Source organism: Dama dama, chromosome 33 (genome assembly GCF_033118175.1).
Source record: "Dama dama isolate Ldn47 chromosome 33, ASM3311817v1, whole genome shotgun sequence".
Lineage (NCBI taxonomy): Eukaryota > Metazoa > Chordata > Mammalia > Artiodactyla > Cervidae > Dama > Dama dama.
Genome location: NC_083713.1, coordinates 29,704,629 through 29,725,223, shown reverse-complemented (window position 1 = coordinate 29,725,223; position 20,595 = coordinate 29,704,629). Strand labels below are relative to the sequence as shown.

At 36.8% G+C, this 20,595-nt stretch overlaps 1 protein-coding gene and 1 long non-coding RNA gene across 3 annotated transcripts in view; one reads left to right on the top strand and one right to left on the bottom strand.

The window, feature by feature from the left end:
• Positions 1-574: 574 nt before the first annotated feature.
• Positions 575-20,588, top strand: BBS5 (Bardet-Biedl syndrome 5). 2 transcript variants are annotated; one of them, XM_061135529.1, is made up of 12 exons: positions 575-690; positions 3,179-3,261; positions 4,866-4,931; positions 5,523-5,572; positions 5,686-5,813; positions 8,279-8,414; positions 9,305-9,400; positions 13,291-13,353; positions 14,757-14,891; positions 18,657-18,740; positions 19,682-19,705; positions 19,855-20,588. In XM_061135529.1, the coding sequence occupies exons 1-12, from the start codon at positions 632-634 to the stop codon at positions 19,954-19,956; spliced, it is 1,026 nt and encodes a 341-aa protein (XP_060991512.1). In that variant the 5' UTR covers positions 575-631; the 3' UTR covers positions 19,957-20,588. The 2 variants fall into 2 exon arrangements, with proteins under 2 accessions (XP_060991512.1, XP_060991513.1); XM_061135530.1 differs by lacking the exon at positions 575-690 and adding an exon at positions 726-1,220.
• Positions 10,954-20,595, bottom strand: part of LOC133051114 (uncharacterized) — a 10,027-nt gene continuing 385 nt past the window's right edge. The window contains exons 2-3 of the long non-coding RNA XR_009691775.1: positions 14,653-14,790; positions 10,954-12,208 (exon numbers count right to left, since the gene is read on the bottom strand). This is a non-coding gene — a long non-coding RNA (uncharacterized LOC133051114). The remainder of the gene's footprint in view (positions 12,209-14,652; positions 14,791-20,595) is intronic.

Genomic DNA, 20,595 nt, shown 5'->3' with positions numbered 1-20,595 from the left:
CCACTTCAACAGGTGGGTAGAGGAAAAGTACAAATGAAGGACTGGCATATAACAATTCTGATATCCATCTGTGCAAATGTTGGGGTTTTACTGCTTAAGTTTTAAGATCTGGGAACAATCTTCCAGGGCTCTCAGACTTTCTACATTATTCTTGCTTTTTCATTAAATGTAGCACATGTTTACAGGTGAATTAAAAAAAAAAAGTTTTTGTTTTTTGGGCCACACCCTGTAGCTTGCAACATCTTATTAATAGTTCTCTGATCAGGGATCAAACCCGGGGCCCTCAGTACTGGAAGCGCAAAGTCTTAACCAGCAGACGGCCAGGGAAATTTCTTGTCTGAATTTTTAGACAGGGTAGAGAAGTGGAAAGAGTGGTTGCGACGAGCTTTAAGGAGGCGAGGAAGGTCACTCAGAAGTCAAGCACCCGCTCCTGGCCGGTGGCCAGCTCGGCTTCTTTGAGCCGCAGAATCCTGCCTGGAGCCTCAAATCCACAAATCCGACATGGCTGGGAAAGCGCGACGTTACCAGGAGGAAGTTTGGGCCTCGGCACCCTCCGTAGACGTCGTGACAGAGGCGACTGGTTGCCTTGGAGCCGGCGGGACGCCGCCCGGCCTCCACCGCTGTGGTCACCATGTCGGTGCTGGACGCGCTTTGGGAGGACCGGGATGTCCGCTTCGACGTGTACTCTCAGTGAGTCGCCAAGATTCCCCCGGGGCCTGGAGCCTGTAGAAGCCGTCGCAGCGTCGTTTCTCTACCCGCGGGCGGAGTCTACGACCCCGCGGCTCACGGGCCTCTCGAGGGTGGGAGGAGGTTGGCGCTGCTGTGCTCGCCTCAAGAAACCCCAGACTGGCCGGGGCCCTGCGGCCCTCTCGAGGCGCCACAGCCGGGGCTCGTCTAGGTTGTACGCCGTTTCGGTCCCGTAAGATCCCAAGCCCTGTCTTGGCCCGGGGAATCTATGAGGAAGTTGAGCCCAAACACGGCCGGGACCGCCGAGGGCTTGGGCGTCTAGTACACCCCAGTGAACTTGCCGTGCCAGTTTCGTATGGTGGAAGGAACCTGGGGCAGCGACTCAGGAAACGAGGATTCTGAAAGTAGGTCTAGAGTAAGGACATACATTGCTGGCCCTTAGAAAAACGACTTCATTCTAAAGCTTGAGTCTCCGAAGGAAGTGGGAGTAAGCATTCTCCAGAATCCCCAAACATGCAAACTTTATTCCCACGGTAAGCTTCCATCTGGTTCATCTAAATCACCAACAGTAAGAAGGAACCTCCTTTTGAAGTCTCTCAAACAGAAATCCTGTTTTAGGAAATTTTATGTTTTAAAGAATAGTTAGAAACTTGCTGCCAGCAGTCCAGGAAAAAATGCCCATTGGGTGTTCAGTTCAGTCGCTCAGTCGTGTCCGACCCTTTGCGACCCCATGGACTGCAGCACGCCAGGCTTCCCTGTCCATCACCAACTCCCTCAGCCTACTCAAACTCGTGTCCAATGCGTCAGTGATGCCATCCAATATTGAGTATTAAGTGTTGAAAAATAGTAAAGCTAAGTTTCTTGGTAATGGTTTGCTGCTTTTTAGCCACTTCTCATGATTCGTTATTATGAACAGAATTTTCCTCGGTGGAAAAAATGAAATATTAATTTCCCAGACTTAGTTGTGGCTTAGATATCTATTACTAAGATGGTCTTGGATCGTTTAAGATAGTTGTGAGAGAAGGCAATTTGTAGTTATGTGACAGTAATATGTTGCACACATTGTTTGACTTTTTCTATTATCCCTGGAAAGTTCTTAATCAAGCAAATGTCCATTTCATGAACATTTTCAGTTTATTAAACATTTATCAAATCCTTGGTATGTGCTGCTTACTGTGCTGATAACTGGGGCTTCCCAGGTGGCGCTAGTGTTAAAGAACTCACCTCCCAGTGCAGATGTAAGAGAAGCAGCTTGGATCCCTTGGGTGGGGAAGAACCCCTGGAGGTGGAAATGGCAACCCACTCCAGTATTCTTGCCTGGAGAATCCCATGGTTGGAGATGCAAAAAAATTAAAAAATAAATAAAGATACAAAATAATAGGAAATGACCCCACCCCACCCCACCATTCTAGTGCAGGGATACATTAGTGCAGGATATTAAAAATGTGGTAAATACCATCATTGAAAAAATGAACAAAAAACTGGAAGACCATAGAAACAAAAAAGTCCATTCTTCCTAGGGAAGATCTCAAAGAAAAAATAATATCTGAATTGAGCCCTGATGAATGAGTCGGACCTTGCTAGGAGAGACAGGGGGAGAGTATTCCAGAAAAAAGGAAGGAAAAAAAATTAGATACAGAGTCTTAGAGGTATAAATCTCATTGATTAGAAGGCAGGATCTGGCAAGTAGAGGGAAGAGGTGCAAATAGAAAGGTAAATTAGCCAGATTATGAAATATTCAGTTGAGGATTTTGGACTTCCTTCTAGGCATTGGGATAACTTGGCTTTGAAGCAGGAAGGTGATATGATCATGTCTGTATTTCCAATAGATAATTGAGTTAGTTTTATTGAGAATGTGTTAGAAAGCTCCACCACATATTCTGCTGGATTTTTCTTTTTTATGGACACTCTAGGTTGCATTCTGTCAGTCAGCAACCTATTCTTCATTCTTTATTTTCTTTTGTCTCCTTTATCTGATTTTTTACCAAGTCTCAATGTTGCTTTGCTTTAATCTGTTCCTTCTGTAACTGCATGACTTCTTTGCTCTATACAGAAACCTCTGGGGCTTCTCCACTGTACACCAGATAAAACCCATATCTGTCTGACTGGCATTCTAGTTCTCCATAATCTGGTTTGTTCTCACTTATCCTATTGTATTTTTTACTCTCTCTCAACATGTACCTTCTTCCCCAACCAGGCCCCCACATTCTCTTATCATTTCTTACTTCTAAGGTCTTTAATCATGGATTCTCTTCTCTTATTTCTCTAAATCCTTTCTCTATATTTGTGGCTTCTCTGCATGTCCCTGGTCACACCAGGCCCCACTTGATCGCCAGGATCTTTAAGTTCTTGCAAACCTTATTTTCAAATGGCTGGACATTTGGTACTGTATCATTTATACTTTTGTCTGTTATATACAGATGTCTTTTCTCTCCGACAATTGTAAGCGGGTATTGTAGCTAAAATAGTAAAGCCTTTATATTTATTTTAGACAAATGAAAACAAGACCTGGAGAAGTCCTTATTGATTGTTTAGATTCAGTTGAAGACACCAAAGGAAATAATGGGGATAGAGGTGAGTATATTTCTAATGTATTTTATGTTTCTGGTTTAAATTTAAAATGTTAAGTTATATTAGCTGGACAATAAGATAGGAAACAGCATTATATGTTGCTTATGATTCCTGATACTATTGTAATAAGTCCTGTAAACAAACCTCAGTTAACCTAATTTAAGTGATCCATCTCTTTTCTGTTTGACCCCAGTTGATGCAGGCAGTCCAGAAGACCAGTCTTCTGTGGTCTTGTGGGAACTTTACACTCTAGCCATGCTAGGTGACTTACTATTTGTCAAACATATCATGTAATGCTCTACAGTTTCCCTTGAGATGCCTGCCTTTGTTTTTAGAATCGCCTATTGCATCTCACCCTGGCATTCACACAGGCTTAGTTTCTCTAATTTTAGATATTCTAGGGGTTTTTTCATGGAGGAAGGAGTATGTCGTGGCTATAGATTACTCATCAAAAGAATTCCATGGTTATAATTTGGTGAAGAAATGCTGCGGTAAACAAGGTTGTTGTTCAGTCACTAAGTCAAATCAGACTCTGTGACCCCATGGACAGCAGCATGGCAGACTTCCCTGTCCTTCAGTATCTCCCAGAGTTTGCTCAAACTCATGTCCATTGAGTTGGTGATGACATCCAACCATCGCATCCTCTGTTGCGATGAACCTGCCTGCTAGTGCAGGAGACCTAAGAGGTGTGGGTTCAATCCCTGGGTTGGGAAGATCCCCTGGAGGAGGGCATGGCAACCCACTCCAGTATTCTTGCCTAGAGAATCGCATGGACAGAGGAGCCTGGTGGGCTATAATCCATAGGGTTGCAAAGAGTCGGAGATGACTGAAGCAACATAACACATACACACACACAATGGTATTATATATTTCTAAGACATATAGTTTAGTTTACCATGCATAGATTTACTTGATTTTTTTTTTTTTTTTTTTGCCTTGGGGCATCTATAGGGACTACGATAGGATAAACTTTGAGAAATGAAGCTTATTTAACTTTGTACATATTCAGTGTAAAAACATCAGTTTGAGGCTAAGGATGAAAAGCATAAGCCTTTAACAGACTTCAGCCTAGCTATAACTTCATATGAGGAAAAAATTTGTTCGTAGCAAAAAAAAAAAAAAAAATATGGCTCATTTAAATGAGAACCGCTAAGAGAGCACTCATATGGCAGGGATTCATGTGTATATGAGAGTTCTTTGAGAAAGGTACTTTCACTGAATGGCTTAGTAATTATACTGTCTCTCACACATACTCAGCTGGCTGCATCTGACCTGCTAGGACCCCTGGAACATCTTCTATAGAGAAAAAAAAAAAAAAGTACAAAGTTTTCTCCTTTATCAGTTGAGTCAAACCAAGCTGTTGGCAGTGAATACTTGTATTTTTTCTATTAACTGTCAGATTTTGTTTCTCTGGGATTCTAAATCACACATTGTATACCTTACCTAGAATCTATGCTCAATCCATATTTTCAATTAATAAATGTGTAACAAACATCTACAAGTGTTGCTGTTGATGCTGGGCCAGAAGTTTCATGTCCGTCTCATTCGGTACTGCAAAAGTTGGTCCTTAGGTAAGGTAACCTGATGTTCTGTTTGTTTGCTTTTAGGTAGACTCTTAGTAACAAATTTAAGAATTGTCTGGCACTCTTTGGCATTACCCAGAGTCAATCTTTGTAAGTATCTTTGTTAGAAAGCATGTAAGAAAAAGTAATTTGTCACATCAGCTTGCACAGTGGCTCTTGATACCAAAAAAAAAAAAAGCTATACCATGAAATATGTGAAAAGTTTTGATTGATGAAAACTTGAGAAATCCTAGACAAACTACGGACTACATGATAATGCAAAAGAAATGTTTTTTCAATCTGTCCGTTTAATCTCTTGGATGTTTATAAGATTAATGCTTTTACATTGATTTTTGGTTTTGTTTTTTCCTTTACTTTGAAATTTTCTATAACCTGTTTCAAGGGAGATCTAAATTCTAATAAAAAGTACAACCTTTAATTGTGTTAAATGTTTCACTTGTTTTTTAAACTATTGTAGATTATCCAGCTAGACTTATTTTTGTTTGTTTAAAAGAGGCAGAATTAACTTTATATTTCTTTTAATTATTTAATTTAAATTTGTAGATATTTCTTAAAATTTTTTAAAGTTGTATTTTTATATATATTTGATTTTTTAAGCTCAGAGTTCTGTGTATATATGGTTTTTTTTTTCCCTTAGTTCAGTGTATCATGTTCTTTAAATTCTTTACTTTTGAATTTTAGCTATTGGTTACAACTGCATATTGAATATTACAACAAGGACTGCTAATTCTGTAAGTTGGAAAAATCTTATTGAAATATATATAGTGAGGAAACAGTAGATATCTGAGGTTGATGTTTGTTTTCACTGTAAATGAGAAATTGCTCTTAAAATTTGTCCTTACAGAAATTACGAGGCCAAACTGAAGCTCTTTATGTACTAACAAAATGTAACAGTACTCGTTTTGAGTTTATATTTACGAATTTGGTTCCTGGAAGTCCTAGACTTTATACTTCTGTGATTGCAGTACACAGGTATGGTAATACTTGATAGATTATTGAATATTTTTAAGGTAATTTTATGATATAAAGGTTTAGAGGATAAAATATTGACATGTGGTGCTGCCTTCCTCCAAGGTCTGTTGCAGACTTCCCAAAGATACATAGAACATGTTACATTACTGTTTAATAAACACTTTGAAGGTGTTTCCTGGTGGCTCAGCTAGTAAAGAATCTGCCTGCAATGTGGGAGACCTGGGTTCGATCCCTGGATTGGGAAGGTCCCCTGGAGAAGGGAACAGGTTACCCACTCCAGTATCCTGGCCTGGAGAATTCCATGGACTGTAAAGCCCATGGGGTCGCAAAGAGTCAGACACGACTGAGCACGACTTTCACTTTCACTTTGACGGTATTTATAAAACACATAAGACTGCTGAAGAGTCTGTTAAATTAGCTACCGAGATAGTTAAAAAATGAAACAGAGACATTCAACTTGGTAGATAACCAAGTTGAATAATTCAATTAAGGAATTATGATTATTTTTCTAACAGTAGAAGGCATGATTGGGTGATTTCTCTAAAGAGTTTTGGGTTTTTGTTTAGCTATTCTCTTCTTTTACTACCTCAGCTCTTTTTTTTAAAACCAGCCCTAATTAGTGTGGTTTTCTTAAAAGTTTGGCTAAGATGCCAGGCCAGGAGAAAAAAAGTACACACACACAAGATTTTTTTTTACATGCAGACATATAGTATGTATGTGTTTTATTATGTTGTTTTAATTTGAATTCCTTTTATTACTAGTGATGTTGAAATTATTCATACTCTTTGGCTATGTATATAGTTTTCTGTTGTCTTCTTAATTTTACTGTTACGTGTATTGCAAATTTATTAATTTCCTAGTTATTTTTTAAAATTTTGTTGATGATTTTTTAATCTATATAATGGTTTGATTTTCTTAGAGATATAGTTCATATAACATAAAATTTACCATTTTAAGGTTTACAATTTGTTAGTGTTAATATATTCACCACTACTCAGTTCCAGAATATTTTCAAAACCCCAAAAAGAAACCCTCATAGTAGTCACTCCCCATTCCCTCCTCCCTATGGCTCTTGGCAGCCACTGGTTTATTTTCTGTCTCTATGGATTTGCCTGTTCTGAGCATTTCATACAAATGTAATCACATAATATAGTGACATTTTATGTCTGACTTCTTTCACTTATGTAATGTTTTCAGAGATGCTACGTGTTGTGTCATATATTAGTACATCTTTCCTTTTTATAACTGAATAAGATTCCATTATATGGACACATATTTTGTTTATCCACTCATTAGCTGATAGACATTTGGGTTGTTTCCGCTTCTTAGCTATTAGGAATAATGCTTCTATGAACATGCATATACAAGTTTTTGTGCGAAAGCATTTTTTTTTTTTAAAGCATGTTTTATTTTAGTTCTCTTAAGCACATACCTGACTCATATCTCTTTATCTCACTTAGAGAAGTAATATGAAATGGAGTATGAAGGGAGCCGGGAAGCTCCTTTTTCTTAATAGTATAAAAATGTTGCGTGTTCCTCCAAAACAATTCATAGAGAAATAATGTCCATTTTTTCCACTGGTTAAATATTGATGATTACAGTCCTAAAGGAAATTAAGATTTATGGGCAAATGCTAAAATTCTGCTGTTTTGTAATTCATATATTAGAAGATTAAAGTAAAAATCATTAGTTTAACAATACATATTATAACTTATATAAAAGACTTCTAAAGTTGTTCAGGCCAAGAAAACACTTTAGCTTTAATAAAAGGGTAAATTAGCCTGTATTTTTGTGGAGTTAAAATTAGAATTAACCAAAAGTTAACCAGAGTTTTCTCCTGTTTTTATTATTTATCAGTAGGGAAACACAGAAAGAAAAAGTCTAGGAACTTATTATGCAAACACACACAGATACATACTCTGTCTTGGAGTTCCTTTTGGAGTTGGTACAGATTGTTTCTAATTTTCTGTATATAGGTAGATGTGGGTGTAAGTTTTCAGGTTTCAGTGGAAAAGTAATTGTACTCCTATTTATGTTAAGAGAATAATTGTGCTTTTACCTAAAAACAGAGAAATGAAGGGAAGCTTTTGATAGAAAAATTAATATTCATGTCTATTTTTACAAGCATTGTTTTTTAGCTTAAAGAAAAAATTTGCTTCTTCTCATTAGTGCCATACTGTATATATTAAAATTAGACATCTCAAATTTAGGTTACTGAGATAAAATTTGTAAATACTAAAAAATAATAATAAAAAAAATAAAAATTTGTAAATACTACACTGAAATGACAAACAGATATAGTACAAAAGACATGATCACCAAAATTTATTAACAAAAATATTTTTTAACTTATCTTAATAGCTATTTGAGTGATGTACAACCGTGTATTTTTGTAGATAAGTAGACAAAATCTAAGAAAACCACATTTTCAGTTTGAATTAATCTTTTATTCTTTTTTTTAATAGAGCATATGAAACTTCTAAAATGTATCGTGATTTTAAATTGAGAAGTGCTCTAATTCAAAATAAGCAACTAAGATTATTACCACAAGAAAATATATATAATAAAATCAATGGAGTATGGAATTTATCCAGTGATCAGGTACCATGCAAAGAACTAACAAACCTTTTGGGGTGGTGCTTTCTTTGGTAATCATTTTTCCATATATGATTGGGTTTGTATATTTATTTAACTCTTAATATTAGCATTATAGCACTTGATATAAATAACACTCTGATTTTCATATCCTTATACTCTTTTTAGCAACAGTTGTTTTATGTAAACTTTAGAGCTTAAGTGGACCTTAGAGAATCATCTAGTCCAGTCTCTTATTATTCACTTACAGATGAAAACCTTGGGCCCTAAAGATTTAGGTGACTTCCACATCTAGTTTATCCCACAGTCTCACTCTTCCTCCCTTACTGCACTACCCTCCACAGCATGATAACCTAGGCTAATTGAGGAGAGTCATAGGGTGGACTGTCATGGAAGCCTTTTAATCCAGTCTTTGTGGAATTAAACATGTTAACTCACTTGGTGACTCCTACATCCATTATTGTAACTTTTCATTTCCTCTTGAAATTATAACCGGATGAAACATATAAGCAACTAATAGTGGGAATAAGAAACAAATCAATTTCTAGAAAAAAATTGTCTCTTACTAAGAATAGTTTCCAACCTTCATGGGTGTTACAGCCTAGTTTCAATTGATAACCACTGTGGTAAAACATTGTGATTGAAGAGCTCTTGCTAAACATGGAATCATAAGCTTAAATTGTGAATAAACTTTGCTCGCTAGAAAAGTTCTAGTTGTGGACTATGATAAATATGCTATAGGATGTAGACAGCTCCACATCTGAGTAACTCCTCATAATGCTCAATTCTGGTATTTTATGCTGCTGTGTTAATCACAATTATTCTCATATTTAGAAAGTAAAGAGTAAGTATTCAGACATAATCACTGATGTCCCTCTCATCACTCTCCTTTACAGGGAAATTTAGGAACCTTTTTTATTACCAATGTGAGAATTGTGTGGCATGCAAATATGAATGACAGTTTTAACGTCAGTATACCATATCTGCAAATTGTAAGTGCATGCATTTCGATGACCTTATTTTAATGTAGAATAAATAATTTCTATTCAACAGTTAATAGGACTTTGGGGATTAGATGAGTCCTTTCTTCCCCTTTTTAAGTGACAGCAGTGTAGCTGAGAGCATACTTTTTAAATGTTGATAATCAGAAAGACCCAACTCTATTTACAATCAAGGGAAACAGCACCATTATCAGCTTACATTTCTCTTTTCATTAAGAGGAAAATATACTGAATTCTGGGCTTCCCAGGTGGCTCAGTGGTAAAGAATCCATCTGCCAATGCAGGAGGCTCAGGTTCAACCCCTGGGTCAGGAAGATCCCCTGGAGAAGGAAATGGCTACCCACTCCAATATTCTTGCCTGGAAAATCCCATAGACAGAGGAGCCTAGTGGACTACAGTCCACAGGGTTGTAAAAGAGTTGGACACGACTTAGCAACTAAGCATGCATGCACACATACTGGATTCTAAAAATTTAAATAGCACAGATGCAGAAGATAAACTTCTGGTTATTGGAAGGCAAGGGGGGGAGGGATAAATTGGAAAATTGGCATGGACACATACACACTAATGTATATGAAGTGAAGTGAAGTGAAAGTTGCTTAGTCATGTCCAGCTCTGTGACCCCATTGACTATACAGTCCATGAAATTCTCCAGGCCAGAATACTGGAGCGGGTAGCTTTGCCCTTCTCCAGGTGATCTTCCCAACCCAGGGATCGAGCCCAGGTCCCCCACATTGCAGGTGGATTCTTTACCAGCTGAGCCACAAAGGAAGCCCAAGAATATTGGAGTGAGTAGCCTATTCCTTCTCCAGTGGATCTTTCCAATCCAGGAATTGAACCAGGGTCTCCTGCATTGCAGGTGGATTCTTTTACCAACTGAGCTATCAGGGAAGCCCCCAGTGTATATAAAATAAATAAGGATCTACTGTATAGTACAGAGAACTCTGCTCAGTACTCTGTAATGGTCTATATGGGAAGGGAATCTGGAGAAGCGTGGATATATGTATTTGTATGGCAGATTCACTTTGCTGTGTACCTGAAATTGGCACAACCTTGTAAATTAAGTATACCTCAATAAACTTTTAATTTTAAATAATTATCACACAGATTAAGGTGATTTTTCTTAGATTTTATTCAAAGCACTTTCCAGGGCAGCTTATGGAAAAACTTGAACAACCTTTAAAGGCCAACCCAATATATAGTGGTTGTTTGGCATGGCTCACTCTATGGCTTGCAACTTTCTGCTCAAACCCTTTTAAAGCCAGAATGGATTCATTGATTCTGTGAATGAAGTGTTTTTATTGTATTCAGATACAGCCTGTAGTGTAAGCTGGATTCATACCACAGGTTTGGTGAAAGGAATCAAGATGGCTTTTATTGATAATGATTTTACCTTAAATTAAATTAAAGCTGTTAGAATTTAGAATAAGAACTAATTACATCTCAGACCAGTTTGTTTTGGGAGTAGATAAAAGTGATTCTTTTTACTCTGCACTGCTTTAATGGTAAGTGTGTGATTTAGTGAAACAAATCATAAACTCCAATAAGCTGAAGAATTTCATTTTATGTATTTAAAAAACTGCTCATCAGATCCTAGTGCAAATTACATGAAACATAAAAATAGTTAATAAAAATCCTGTGAGGTTATCCTATGATGATCACCCTTATTGTAGAATATAAGTAGTCTTAAGGCTAAACAGTTTCATTAATAAATGTTTGAGTATTAGACGCAATGTATGTGATACCTGGAAAATTTTATTTTTAAAAAAGATTTCTTGACTTGTGAGAAAGATAATTATTTGCAAAATATTCCCAAGCCTATATTTTGCTAAATTGTTTGATATCTGAATTACTTTAAAATATCTGATCATTGATTTGCCAAATAGTGAGCACCTACCCTGTGCTCAGTAATGAAAATCATGAACCAGTACGCAGTTTCTGCCTTTTAAGGAGCTTTCAGTCTGGTGGAGAAAAGCAATACCTTAAACAAAAAAATTACAGGATCTGATAGGAAGAAAATTATTTCTGGTCATCTAAAGAAATATAAGAATTTATATCATAGCTAGGAAAATGTGAGAGTCTACATAGGTATTTGATATAATTGATGTTAGTATTGTTCATTGCTGTTTTGTATTGCTTTTACATATGCTATAGCTTGCTCAGCCTCTTTTATGCTGAAAAATTAATTACTGAGTAGTAAACAACCCTGTGCTTTCTGTTCTTCAGGTAGTGTACTTTTCATTTTTTAAGAATACAGTTGCCAAATATGGACTCTGGAATGAATTCAGCCTGGCCTGAACAACTTGCAATCTGATACTGCCAGTCTGTCACTGGGGCAATCATTTTCTAACTTCAGCCCTGTGCCTCAGCCGTTGCCCTGACTCCACGCCTATCAGTTCAGTTGCTCAGTCGTGTCCGACTCTTTGTGACCCCTTGGACCACAGCATGCCAGGCTTCCCTGTCCATCACCAACTCCCGGAGCTTACTCAAACTTATGTCCATCGAGTTGGTGATGCCTTCCAACCATCTCATCCTCTGTCGTCCCCTTCTCCTCCCGCCTTCAGTCTTTCCCAGCATCAGGGTCTTTTCCATTGAGTCAGTTCTTCGCATCAGGTGGCTAAAGTATTGGTGTTTCAGCTTCAGCATCAGTCCTTCCAATGAATATTCAGGACTGATTTCCTTTAGGATTAACCGGTTGGATCTCCTTGCAGTCCAAGGGACTCTCAAGAGTATTCTCCAGCACCACAGTTCAAAAGCATTAATTCTTCAGCGCTCAGCTTTCTTTATGCTATGACCAACCTAGACAGCATATTAAAAAGCAGAGATGTTACTTTGCCAACAAAGGTCCGTCTAGTCAAAGCTATGGTTTTTCCACTCCTATAGATGTATGTATATATATACATATCTTCTTGCCAGTTTCTTTCTTGACAGCCTCTGTCAACCTCAGTCACCTGGTTAGATTAGCCGTTCACAACCAGGATGCCAGTGTTCTATGGTTCTTAACCAGGACTGTGTATACTCCTGGCAGGGTATGAAGTAATCTAAATGGATGACCAGGTTTTCATTACGATTACCATTTAGTCTGTCTCTCTTTTTCTTTCTCACCTTACAATACCCATCTTTCTGGGTGTATGATATACCATCACCTACCACAAATACTGTCCTTCCAGGGCCTTTGGTCTGCTGGTCATACTGTTAGATTCTCCATGGTTCTCTAACCCTACCAGTGAGTACATTTTGTGTCTCTTTCCACAGGTCCTTCATGTCATTATGCTTCTATCCCTCTAACCTTCTTCCAGGTCACTGGTGTCACTGCTCACCTGCTAGCCAAGTTTCATCCTCATGTCACACTCACCAGTTGAGTGAATTCCATTTGACCTATCCCAGGCTTCCCTGATGCCCAGTGATGAATACCCATACTTTCTTTTTTTTGTTCAGTAAATGGAATGGGGATTCTTTCAGAATTTAGCCATCTATGATGTAAGAAACAGAAGGCACGTGTGACTTTTAAAAACTAACCTAGCCTTAGGAACCACCAAAGACACTGGCTCTCCATAACTAAAAGACTGTTGGTCTTTGGTTTAAAATATTCAGAGAAGTTGCGGACTCCCTGAAGCAGAGAACATTTAAGCCAGAATTTTGTGCATATTTCAGAGGCATTGTCTTTGAATTACCTTACTGGTTTGTTGCCTATTTCCAGTATGAGAATTTTTATTTACTTGATCTCCATGGGCGTGTGAGGAAAAAGAAAAGGGAAGAATTCTGTTTTTCAGACTATGAAAAGTAGTTAACTGTGTAAAAGTTGGAAAACTTCTGTTAAAACGTCCCTACTATCAGATAAAAATAAACATTTTTTTTTTTCTTTTTCATTTTACATCTAGCGGTCAATAAAGATTAGAGATTCAAAATTTGGTTTAGCTCTTGTCATAGAAAGCTCTCAGCAGGTAAGATGTTTTATATTTTTATTAATCTTTAATAGGTTTAAAAAACTGTATGACAGTCTATATTTTTAGTTTTATTTATATAATAACCAGGTTATATCCAAGAAGAATATTAGCTGTAACATGAGGTTATATGAAGAGTTTGAAGTCATATACTAATTGTTCCCATGGAAAGAATCCTGCTTATGTTTCTCTATTGGGCAGACATATTAATTATGATTATGGTCGTGACATTATCTCAGTCTTTATACAACCTTATGATATAATACAGTTACTATTTTTCCCCATTTTACAGTCAAGGAAACTGAGGCTCAGAGAAGTTAGGAACCTTGTCTGTGGTCTCATGAGTAGTAAGTGGTAGAGCTAGCTTTTGCTTCTAGGTCTGACTGATTCAGAAGATGGAGCAGCACAGGTATACAAGATACACGCACCCTATTTGAGATTTTATACTATCAAACACAGGTTATACTGTATCTGGTTAGAAACTGCTGTGCCCCATTATGCCAGGTGTAATTTATTCTTATACATTTTTTGAAATAGGTGTTTCTCTTCTGAATTCTAAATTTAAACAGGAATTTCTACTCCTTTCCCCTGGCCTATACATTGGTAGCTGCCATTTATTGAGTGTTTACTAAGTTCAGAACAACATGATAACCATTTTATGGTTAGAAAATTAAAGCTTATATGGGAATTCCCTGGCAGTTCAGTGATTAAAAGTCAGCACTCTTATACTGCCATGACCTAGGTTTAATCTCTGGTCGGGGAACTAAGATCCTGCAAGCCTTGTGTCATGGCCCAAAAAAAAAAAAACTTAGAAAGATAAGGAAAGTAAATCTCCCAACATCACACAGCTAGTAAGTTTGTTGTAAAACCAGGATTTGAGCCCAAAAACATATAGTCTCACCCCAGAGCAAATTGCTTAACGCGTTTTCTCCAACAACAGATACGCCATTCCCTTTTTGCTTTTAATATATAGTCTATTCATTTTCAAGGTTGAGCTCAGGAAAAACTTAATTCCCTTGACCTTCATAATCTACAGTAGTGTATTTTTTTAATCTTGAAATAATACCTTTGATATTTTCAGATGAATTTATGTGATATCTGGATACTTCAAAATAATTCTGAGTGGCTAAGGGGAGGAGATTTGGGGGATGGGGAAGTTAAAAATGGAACAGAGTTGGCCATATGTTGTTACTTGTTGAAGCTGGATGATAGCTACATGGACAGTTATCCTACTCTTCTATTTTTGTGTATGCTGAAAGTTTTTATAATAAAAAATTTAATTAAAAAAAATCAACTTACATAATGTGTTCTGAAATAAGAACAATTAGAACTGTAGTTTATCATATGTTGTAAATATGATTCCTCAGGCTTGTTTTCTGTTTTTTCATTATTTTTTCCTGTAGAGTGGAGGATATGTTCTTGGCTTCAAAATAGATCCTGTGGAAAAACTAAAAGAATCAGTTAAGGAGATCAACTCACTTCACAAAGTCTATTCTGCCAATCCTATATTTGGAGTGGATTATGAGATGGAAGAAAAGGTATTTTGTTCAGTGTGTGATGTATAGAATTTGCTGACTTGTCTTTACATAATCTATAAACCTCAGCTGTATGCACAATTTAATTTTAAACCATGTTTAAAATGATGAATATACAGACTCTGCTTCATCAGTATGACTGACTCTTATTTGTGCCTACCACCTGTCTTCTCCCTGGCTGCTTCACCATTCATTCCTGCCCATCTGTGTAGCAGTCTATCCGAAGATGTCCCCATGTGCAAGGCTCTTCTGATGTAGAGAGACTTAAATCTCTTGCTCTGAAAACTTTATTTTTATTCTACCTCAGCCACCCATTAGCATTTGGTCAAACTTTACAGGCCTCACAGACACTATTTTCTTCCTCTAGTGACCCACAATATAGCAACTGCAGGAGACTGCTCCATCAACATCGCCTGTGTCAGTTCATATTTATCAGAGCCTCTTCCAAGTCAGTTATGAAATACTTTGAATATCACGCTTGCCTGTCTGCTCTTTGTCTTGCTCACGACTTCTGGTTTCTGCCCCAGTCACTGCGCTCCAGGTCCATCAGCTGTCTTTTGACTTTACTCTTCAGCCTCTGCACGTGGGCCCCTCGCCATCTGGCGGTTCACTGGTGTCCTCCCAGCCGCTCCATTAGAGACCCTCGCCATCTGCTCTGACAGCAGTGCCCTTGCCAGGGACGCTCTGTCCCAGGCTCCCTTGCTGTCTGTTCTTTTGCTGAGGCCCTCACTTGTCTGGTCTGTTGCTGGTGTCCACCCACTCTTTCATCAGTGTCCCAAACAGTACTGTGCATGTCGAGCTATATCATATATCACATATATTATCTGTCTCTTCTCCTGCTCTTGGACTATAGCAGGTGGCCAGGGAAGATCAAAAAGTCAGATTCGGCAGCCAAGTACTAACTCGTACCCTCTGACTTCAGCTTCGTTGTGCTTCTTGTTTCTCTCCCTGTCAAATTCCATATATACCCCCTTCCCCTTCCAACTGAAATTTGTCTTTGGGTTGTTGACACAATATTGTACACTCTTAGGTATTTTATCTCCTTAACCATCCTTTCTGCTTTCTTCCCAGCCTGCACGGCTCTCAGCATTCTCCCTTTGACTCTGCCTTCTCTGTATATTCCTCAGCAATATCACTTGCTCCCCTGGTTTCTTCAGCTGGCACGTATGTAGATGACTCCCAGATCTTTCTGACCTTGGCATACTCTCTCAGCTTATCATGGTTCCAAGTATTATTGAGTATTTTCACATAGATAAGCATTCCAAATAACATGAATTGAATTTATCCTTTACAATTTTAGTAATTTAATCAATAACTTTGCAAATCAGTAAGATACAGTAGGACATGGTTGAGTATCTCAAACTTGGCATACCTAAAATCTTGTCATTTTTCTCAAAATCAAATCCTACCGATTTATCTATTTATTTGCTACCTTATTGTCAAAGTCAGATGTGCTCAAAACCCTGGGATTTACCATTTTTTATTTTTCCCATTACCTCATTTTAAACATTCAGCCAGTTATACCATCCTCTCCCCTGTTCCTATCCCTTTCTTTCCATTCAAACTGCAGTTTCCTTTGCTACTTTTGATTGTAGAATAATGTTGTTGAACAAGCATGGTCCTTGGAACCTGACAATTCTGACTTTGTCCTTAATTTCACTATTTATTTGTGCTTCTAGGCAGATTTTAGCTTCAGTTTTCACATTATAAAATAAAGATAATCTCTTTCACAAAGTTATTGATTGTGTCCATAAAGTGGCCAGCACCTTGGAGACACTGCTACCCATTCTCTTGCTACCTTTTATTTCTCCTTTTTTCCCCTTCTTTGGCCCTCAGTGTGTAACAGTAGTTAGCCAGAGTAATTCACTTTGTCACTGCATGTAAGTCCTTACTTCAAAGACACCTGTTTAGAGAGCTCTTCCCTGACTATCCATCTACAACAACCACCCCTGTCACTTTTTTATCCCTTATTTTGCTTGTTTATTTGCTCTCTTGCTTGCTTGCTTTGTTTTTGGTAAAACTAATCAGTCTCCTCCATTATAAATAATGTTCATGAAGTCAGGGATTTTTGTCTATTTTCTTTAACCACTCTGTCTCCAGCAATCAAAAGTAGCACATAATAGACTCTTAATGAATAGTCAGAATTGTTGAATGACCGTGTTGAGTGCCTACTCTTTGTTGTTCACTGCTCTAAGAATTTTATATGCCTCATCTCATTTAATCCTGCCAAAAGCACTATGAACTGTATCATCATCATCATTGTCATCTCTATCTCACTGTTAAGGAGACTGAGGCTTAGATAGGTTAATTTACTTGTACACAGTCACACAGTTCTAAACATGGTTGAAATACCAGCTGTTCTCGGACTAGGGAATCAGGTCAATCTCTTGTCGGCAGTACACTCCTACATCAACTCTTCCCCACACATTACCCATAAATAGTCCACATTGTCTGAGCTGGTATTTAAACATTTCAGTAGACTCCAGTCTACCTTCCCCACCTTATCTGCACAACCACAGTGTGAGTGATACTCCTGGGCATTGTTCAGTACAATACTCCTGCTTGGCTCCTCTGCCTTGCGGGACTCTCATGTTCTGGAAGTTATATTATTCATCTTCAGCCAGATCCTGTGGTTTCTCACCTTCGCTGATGCTGATCCCCTCTGCCAGGAATGCCCTTTCCCCTAATCCTATCTGTGAAAATCATCCTTGTCCTAAAAGCCCTCAGGCACCTGCCAGCCTTTTCTTCATGAAGGTTTCTGGCGTGCACAAGCCAGAAGTTGTGCTGTGGCCAGACTCTTCTATTACAATAGATACTGCATTTGTTACAGCTGTTGTCTGTAGGTTGAACCATATGATATTCTTAATATTTGACCATTTTTTAAATTAAAAAAAATGGCAATGTCTTATAGTTCAACCTGATATTTAGCTATTTATAATTGTATTTTATCCTTCACTCCACTCCAACTGTATTACACACCTTCTGTGGTAAGGGTGAAAACTTTATACCTTAGGTGGTACCAGCATGGGGGTTCCCAGGTGGTGCTAGTGGTAAAGAACGTGCCTGTCAATGCAGGAGATGTAAAAGATGTGGGTTCAATCACTGGGTCAGGAAGATCCCCTGGAGGAGGGTATGGCAACCCACTCCCATATCCTTGTGTGGAGAATCTCATGGACAGAGGAGGTAGCCAGCATAGTACCTCATACACTAAAGATATTCAGATATTGGAAAAATGAATTAATAGATATCAGCACTGTATGTGTTTTGCTTTACCTTTAGAATATTCCATACAAATCTTAGGTTTTTTTTTTTTTCATGAATTTCTTTTTTCACAAATTCTATTCAATGACTATTTTGAGGAAATTTTAAAATATGCTATTATACCAGTTAGGTTTTTAAACTACCAGAGAGTTTTTAACTATCAGAAAATCAGATAAAGCCCAATGAGAGTTTTTTTTCTTTATGAATATTTCTAAGTATCATATCAAGTTTGTGTAAATTTTTCATTTTAACTCTTTTGATAATATTAACTTCAGATTTAAAAGCTTAAGATTTAACTGACTCATTTTACTGTTCATGTAAGTTTTAACAGAATATAAATTATGCAGTGATTTTTGTAAGACTTGAGTAGTTGTTAATTGTGATATCCTTTTGCAGGTATTTACAATTCTTATAGCACATTCTACTAAAATTATTTATTTGTTTAATATGGTCTTATTGATGCAGTTTAACATCTACTGATTCTTTTTAACATCTACTGATTTTCAGCCACAGCCCCTTGAAGCTCTGACCGTCAAACAAATTCAAGATGATGTAGAGATAGACTCTGATGATCACTCGGATGCTTTTGTGGTGAGCATTATGAAGGAGCATCACTAAATTTCTTGTGTATTTTTTTTATCTGAGTCATGTTCAATTAAATAATGGTTTAAATGTGTAAAATATCATAAAGCTTGAGACTTTTTAGAGTGTTTTAAACATGTGTTGGAGAATAATTTTTTTTTCCAAGGTAGGGAATTTTCTGTGTGAGAAAATACTTTTAAATTACCAAACTGAGAAATAATTTGAGAACATACTTATTCAGAGGATTTCAGATACGTGAAAAGTTTCTTCATACTTTAAGATAATGGAATATGTTAAATATAGTTAATTAATTTAAAATCTACACTTTCCATAAGTAATCTTTATGAGAAAGACCTCCCTCCTTTTAATTTTGAGGGTGTATTATCTTAAAATGGATTTCTATTTGAACAGTAAAATTTCTTGTTTGCAAATCTGTATTATTTAATTAGTAGCCAAAATAATAATAATGCATTCTATATACCATGGTCTATAAATCTGACTAGAATACTGCTCTGAGAATGAAAAATTTTAAGCTAAGTATAAGATAGTTAATTATAAACTACAGCAACCTCAGTGTGTGCATTTGCTGACACATTGAAGCACTTATTGCTTTGTTTTGTTTTGCCAGCATCTTCTTTTAAACCAAAAGTAGGGGTAAAATTTTATATCTGCTAAATCATTCTCTTATCTACTTTCAATGCTAACTATGCACCAGTTACAAAGCACAGTTTTAGCACTTAAATTTAGCATAACTCTTGAAGACATTAATATTGACAAAAGTGAATTCTACTACCAGCTTTGTAAAGATAGGTGAGAAAACCATTAGAAACACAGTAACAGAATATAAAATAGTTAGTTTCAGAATTTTTCTGTAAGTTAATTACCTATTCCTTAACCTCATAATCTATTATGTGTCAAGTATGTGAAATATAATTTTCTTTGTCTTACAGGCTTATTTTGCTGATGGCAACAAGGTAAGGATATTTTACCTATAGTGTATGAAAAAACTTTCTATATTCCAGTATTCAGTATTCACACACTTATGTGAAACCTATTTTTTGTTTTTTTCCTCTTCCTTGCTCACCTTCTCTATTCCCATCTTATCCTTTTATCTCCCAAAAAGCAACAAGATCGCGAACCTGTGTTTTCAGAAGAACTGGGGCTTGCAATAGAGAAATTGAAGGATGGATTCACCCTACAGGGACTTTGGGAAGTGATGAATTGATCTTGAGTTGAGCTGAATTTCTATTTACAGATATCTCAAGATTAAAGATACTAGTTGCCTACTATAAGGCATGGAATAGTTTTTACATTTACAGAAAAAGTTTTTAAGAGAGTTTTTTAATGATTAAGGAAAAACTCATCTAAGATTTTACAGTCTTCTACAAAAATTATATTTGAAATTGTAATCGAAATGTATCTGGTTTGTTGTAAATATGTTTATTTTGTACCTAGTACTTATAAATTATTAGTCTGTGGATATTAAAAGACTGTATTATATTGAGCTTAATAAAGAGTTTATGCAGCACCATTAAATGTTCTGAAAATATTATTTTAAAGTATAAGACTCTTCTTATGGAATAATCAAATACTGCTTTCTTAATTATAAAATTCTGGTTTAAATATATTTATCACATAGCTCTAATATAAATTGAATATATAAATTACAAACCTTAAGCTTACCAGTTTTAGGTAATCATTTATGTAGAAGCCAAAAATTATAGCTAACTTTGGAGGTTATCAATTCCCTATATAAAGTTTTGGGCACTGTTTTGTAAATAATTTCAATATCATTTTGGCAGGAAAACATTTATAAGGAAATAACTTTAGTTTGTAAATAAACAGTTCATTTATTGACTTTCTC